Genomic DNA, 6,000 nt, shown 5'->3' on the forward strand with positions numbered 1-6,000 from the left:
ACGCTCACAGAAAACCACTGAATGTCTCGCGCGGCCACGTCAGCGGTTGCCAGTTTCCATAAATGTGAAACGAATACACAGCAGTTTGATCTTAAGTGCAAGCAATTTTATTTAAAAAGTTCAAAAAAAAAAAAAAAAAAACTTTAATGTGATTGCCAGTAGCTAGTACAAACTCATTATTCATTTCTAATCACATTTTTATTTCATAAATTCAAAAATTTACTTCATAATACAGTATAGCTACTTCCATATTGAAAAACTTCTCATTCCCGTCAAGTTTACCACAAATTTAAAGTACATTCAAGCAAAAGCGGCCCATTTTGGCCAAATGCAAAAAAAAAAAAAAAAAAAAAAAGAACAAAAAATGCAAAAATGTAACTATATCTCTCCACAGTAAAGCAGAATAATCAATTATAACTTTGGCCCCCCCAAAAAAAATCCAGGACTGACGTAAACAAATAATTGGTAGATAATACAACTCCCAGCATGAACACTTTTACAGTACATTGAAACCTAGTGATTTAAGAAAATAAGACATCTCGCTCTGATACTTCAACGAAACAAACTAGTGGCACGGCCTAACTGTATAAATGCTCAGATTAAGGATGGGCAATGCCTTAAAGTGACAAAAAATGTTCAAAAACACAAAAGCAACAGTAAACTCCTTCAAAAGACATTTGAAGTATGTAATTATATTAAAAAAAAAACATCCCACATTATAGTGCAAACCTGCAGCCGTTTCAAGCACTAAGCACACTTCATTACTTTTAAATATATTTATGGATCTTTTTGTGTATTTTTTGGTCGCATGGAACCTTTAAATTCATCTGTTATTTTTGGATATAAGCATTCATGCTGAGCTAAGCAAAGCAGGAACAAAAAAATATATGTACAAATATCAAGCATGATAATTGATAAAAAGCTATAGAATGAGCGTTGGGTAAATTGACAAGGCCGCCAAATATATTTAAGAGCACTTTGGGCAAGGAAAGGACACTTTTGTTGCCTGCATTAAATGGATCATCGTAATAACCTTCACAACAGTAGCCATATTTGTTCTGAATGTATTTACATGATGCAATTGGAATTCGCAGACTTATCTTTTTCCAAAGCTAAAAATGAGACCATTTTCTTCCTAAAGCCATGATTCTTCATGTGAATTTTGTGTTCAAATTGTCACAAAGTACAAAAAGACGGCACCTTGGACTAGAATTTGTTTTTCCCATCTTGGGGTTCACAGACTCATTCTTCAGGAGCTGTAGCGATCCTAAAACAAGCAAAAAAAAAGAAAGAAATCAAAAGTGAGATTGGGAAATAGAAAAAATAGTTGTCGGAGCAGAGTGTGGACCTGGATGGTGTTGACCACGCCGCTGGCCATGACCGAGAGCTTCCCGGCGACGTTGCGCACCCCCATTTTCAGCTGCGTCATGTCGGGAGCGTTTGGCAGCACGTTGGTCAGGCGGTACGAGCTTGCTACAAAACAAAACACGCAGCCATTTAAAAAAAAAAAAAATTATACCTCCCATCTAATTGCACAGGAGCCCAACGTACTTACCAGTTTGCTTCTTCTGATCGTCAAACAAGTCGGCTGAACTGATAGAAGAACTCCCGGCGAGCCTCTCAAGTCGCGATCTGGCTTCGTACTGCCAACAACAAACTTATTTTTTTTAGATTTCAAGAGGTTATCTTGCCTGTAGATGTTCTTTTGTTAAACCTACTATAAAAGCAAGACAATAAACTCAAAAGCCGTTAAGAACAATATACAGTGGACCCCTGTGATACAGCGTCCCTGGCTTATGATTTTTTTCAAGTTGCGATGTGGAATACTGAGTTTTTTCATCCTCTCTTCATGGTATTTTTCCAGTTGTGCAACAAAAGCAACTGTCATGACCCTAGGGGCTTGGCTGTATTTGTGTTTCGGCTCCATCTGCAGGCGTCGTTCGCTACACTTGTTTTCACTTGCCATCCCTGCAACGCGTCATTACAATTCTGCTATTTTTCAGCGTCTCCTCACGGAGATGGCGGACTGCTATTGCCCGGCCTTACTCGTTTCAAAATGGCGCAACGGTAAAGCTTTGTTCTATGGTGAGTGGTTACAAAAGCGTAGTCATAGTGCATTTTACTGCTTAATTCAAAGTTGAAAGGGTTAGCCATGGGTCCCAAGATTGCTATTGAAGTAAGCAGATGATTTATTTTGAAACGATGCTGGAGACACTTAGAAAGGAATATGGGCATAACAAGTACCACTCAAAAGGTAAATAAATCCTTTCTATATTTTTTTATTTATTATGTTTTCTGATTGTATACATGTATATTACATCTACATAGCACTTACTATACTATTTTGGTACCAATTTTTAATATGTATGTACAATGTTGATGTTTTTGACTGGGATTCTAAATGCATTAGCTATTTAACATAAATTTGGATTACCCGCCATACGGTGAATACGCTTTATGAACTCAACCGCGGAACGGATTAATCTCGTAACACGGGGGCCCACTGTGTGTTTGGGTATATATATATATATATATATATATATATATATATATATATATATATATATATATATATATATATATATATATATATATATAATACATATATTATATATATTGTATATTATATATAGTGTATATTTATATTTATATATATATATATATATATATATATATATATATATATATATATATATATATATATATATATATATATACACACACACACACACACACACACATACACGTACATACAAGTTAGATAGATACTGTATGAAGTAGTGTTCACTCAACATAGATGAGAGCTATTTCCTACCTCAGTGTTGTCTTGCTTTCCAAAGTACTTATCTGAGGAGATGGCTTTGACGTCCTGGCCGAACTTTCTGCGAGCTTCTCCCGTGTCAACCACGGGAGCCGGGTCCGCTTTCCTGCGAGGGGTGGGCCTAAAAGCAGACCTGCGTGTTGAGCCGTAGCGGCAGATAAAAAGTCAAAATGCCCTCACCTTTCATCAAGAGAGGTGATGCCAGATGTCACAAAAAAGTCCGGTTCGGCTTTCTTGTTCCATTTGGAGGAAAAAAGTTCTGAGGGGTTGCTGTGGTCGTAGCGGGACAAGATCCTGTTTCAGAAAGAGTCAGCGTGTGAAATACAGTATGAAACGCCGACGCTTTTGTTCATATCCCACCCTCTGCTGAAGGTTCCCTCGTCATCTTCGTCGTCGGAAAAACGCGGCGGTTTGCTGGTCCGGGCTGCCTGGGGCCGCTCCTGCTTAATGATGTGCATGTCCGACGACACTGAGTGAGACACGCCGCTAGAGGGCGAGAAAAACCAAGACGCCAATGAGCGCTCGGAGGAGGTGCCTCAAGATTGAATCTCATCATCATCGCCGGTCCAGCGCACCTCCTGACACCGAGGCCCATTCCCAGTCTCTCCGCTTGCTCCCGCTTCTTCCCATCCAGGTTCTTCAGCTTCTGCTCGTCCTTTTTCCTCTGCTCCTCCAGATCTTGGTAGGCCAGACGCATGGACGGCACGCTGAGAGGACATCATTGGAAATGTCAAAAACTGAGCAGGCACACCATTGAGGACAAAATCTGAGGCAGCTGTCCTCAAAAAGGTATGAAGGGGAGTAAAAAAAAAAAAAAAAACAATAAATACAAAAGCATAAAAAAATGACACCTAAAAATATCATAAAAAATACAATGAAAAAACAATATGACAAATATAATACATAAAAAAATGAATAAAAATTCATACAAAAAATTTGTAGCGTAAGATTTAAAATAAACATATGGCGGTACAGTACAAAACGAAAATAAAATAAATTTAAAAATACACCAAAACAATTGCAAAGTAAATTTAAAAAAAAAAACTACATAAATGAAGACATTCCATAATAAACAAAACATGAGCGAAACAAAGCAAAAATGCAGAAGAAATGAAAAATATAAATCAAAAAGAAAACAAATGATCACATTAAAAACAAATGAACAAAGATAAAAATACAATGTAAAACAGCAAAAATAAATTAACGAAAAAACACTTAAACTAAAAAAAGAAATTGATTAAGCCCTTCAGGAACAAAACCATGAGTGAAAACAAACAAACGCATAAACAAAAAAAGAAAATGATTAAGCCCTTCAGTAATAAAACCATGAGCGAAATAAAAACAAACAAGACACAAAAAAAATCAATTAAAAAAAGAATAAAGATATTATGCCATGCCAGGAATAGTACATTATTTTCAAATTAAGAGCAAATAAATTGGAACCGGAAGCATTGTGCATTGTCATTAATAATGCACTTAATTATTTTCTCCGGTGCAAAAGGGAAAGGGGTCTTAACTGAAAAAAAAATTCACAGGGATTTTATCACTGACAAAAGATTGCAAAGCACCTATCCGAGGGCAAACTCACATGGACTCCACGGGTTTAACATTGTCCTTCTTGTCACCGGACACCTTCTCGTCCTTCTCCAGGAGCTTGTCTGCAGCTTGTGCTTTCTTCTCCAGTTCGTTGAAGCTCTTACTGCTCACCTTCTGAGCGCCCAGACCGCCTTTCTTGGTGGCCATCTGCCAGTACAAAACATACAAACACGTGCTATAAAAGTCGACAAAATCGCGACTGTATGCGGACATACGGTTTTCTTGGCGGCGCCGGGTTTCTTCTTGAGAAGAGACAAAGGTTCTGGAAGAAATGCATAAAGCAGAAGAAGAATGGTGAAAGTTACTAAATATTTTGTGAGTGAATCGTGGACCAGCCAAAAAAAATGAAGCGAAAATTGTGAGGGGACACAAACCTGGATTGGCCTTTGGGGAAGCACTCAGCATGTCCACACTCGGGCCGTCTTCTGTATTGCCTGACAGAAAAAACAAAATCATGATACACACAATTTTTTTTTCCAAATCAACCTCAAGCTCCCGCACCTTCATCTTCTTTGCCTTGCGTCTCCGATGCAACACAGCTGAGGCTCATTTTAGCCATATTTTCCGGAACTTCCTGGTCATCGAACGCATCACCGCGTAACGTGAGCTGAATGAATTCTACACAATACGACAAGCGGCAGTGGGGCTACCTGTGAATGGAAACTGAAGAAATCAACATTCTTCTTCTCTGGTGACGGGCACGGCGCAGCTCCTTGACTGTCCAACCAAAGCTGTGAAGACAAAAATGGAGATTACCAAATCAATCGATTGACAGAGGTGGTTACGATACCTCTGTGCCGTGGATTCTGGTGGCGTTGGTGGCTTGCGCCTTGATCTTCTCTCTGTACAGCTGAGCGGCCCGGCTGTTGTATTTGACGTTGGCGGCGCTGGCCGTGCTGCCGTGGTGGTTGAAGAAGGACACCTAGACAGGAAGTGAAGTCAGTACGACTCTTTTTTTTTTTTTAGGGTCTTGTGCGTCTCTGCTCACCGCGCTGGCGTTGCCGCCCACTTGCATGCACCTCAGCTGGTACCATGACCAGTTAAAATCCAGCTCTGTGGACCTGTGGGCAGAAAACGCAGGAAATGGTCGGCGTCGGTCTTGATTGAATTGGATTCACATCGCAAGTTTTATCCCACGTTGTACACTGGTTGATGATTACCTGATGAAGGACAAGTGCACCCCGAGGGACCTGTGTGTTCCTGAACAGTCGATACAGAGGAAAACGCCGTAGGTGATGCTGGCCCAACTGGGATTTTTAGCCGAGCAGTCAAAACAAGCCTAGGGTCGAAAAACATACTTTATTTTGAAATGAAATAAAACACAAAGGTGGCAGCTGTTGTTCCAATTGTTTTGCGCACTCACACTCAAACAAACCATTAAACTGATAGCACTATTTTTTTTTTTTTTTAACTTTTTCAAGGGAGAAGTATAACTTTTGGAAGGAATTCAAAAACAATAAACAACATAATTAAACATCGACTGGTCAATCACCTAGTAATGAGTTGCCAGTTAATAACTCTTCAAAAGTTTATTGTAAATGTAAATTCTAGTATTTGTCTCGGACAAAGACAAAAACAACAGC

General features: G+C 39.1%; 1 protein-coding gene across 1 annotated transcript in view; it reads right to left on the minus strand.

Annotated features, from left to right (window-relative positions):
* Positions 1–84: 84 nt before the first annotated feature.
* The window catches only part of LOC148405744 (ADP-ribosylation factor GTPase-activating protein 3-like), a 6,300-nt gene continuing 384 nt past the window's right edge, over positions 85–6,000 (minus strand). The window contains exons 2-16 of the mRNA XM_088406957.1: positions 5,578–5,696; positions 5,406–5,478; positions 5,208–5,339; positions 5,068–5,148; positions 4,919–4,991; positions 4,792–4,851; positions 4,633–4,679; positions 4,410–4,564; positions 3,397–3,528; positions 3,182–3,307; positions 3,002–3,115; positions 2,816–2,942; positions 1,556–1,643; positions 1,349–1,473; positions 85–1,267 (exon numbers count right to left, since the gene is read on the minus strand). Coding sequence (XP_088263083.1) covers positions 1,250–1,267; positions 1,349–1,473; positions 1,556–1,643; positions 2,816–2,942; positions 3,002–3,115; positions 3,182–3,307; positions 3,397–3,528; positions 4,410–4,564; positions 4,633–4,679; positions 4,792–4,851; positions 4,919–4,991; positions 5,068–5,148; positions 5,208–5,339; positions 5,406–5,478; positions 5,578–5,696 — 1,470 coding nt within the window. The 3' untranslated portion in view covers positions 85–1,249. The remainder of the gene's footprint in view (positions 1,268–1,348; positions 1,474–1,555; positions 1,644–2,815; positions 2,943–3,001; positions 3,116–3,181; positions 3,308–3,396; positions 3,529–4,409; positions 4,565–4,632; positions 4,680–4,791; positions 4,852–4,918; positions 4,992–5,067; positions 5,149–5,207; positions 5,340–5,405; positions 5,479–5,577; positions 5,697–6,000) is intronic.

This window comes from Hippichthys cyanospilos, chromosome 22 (genome assembly GCF_059441005.1).
Source record: "Hippichthys cyanospilos isolate Australia breed blue-spotted pipefish chromosome 22, RoL_Hcya_1.0, whole genome shotgun sequence".
Lineage (NCBI taxonomy): Eukaryota > Metazoa > Chordata > Actinopteri > Syngnathiformes > Syngnathidae > Hippichthys > Hippichthys cyanospilos.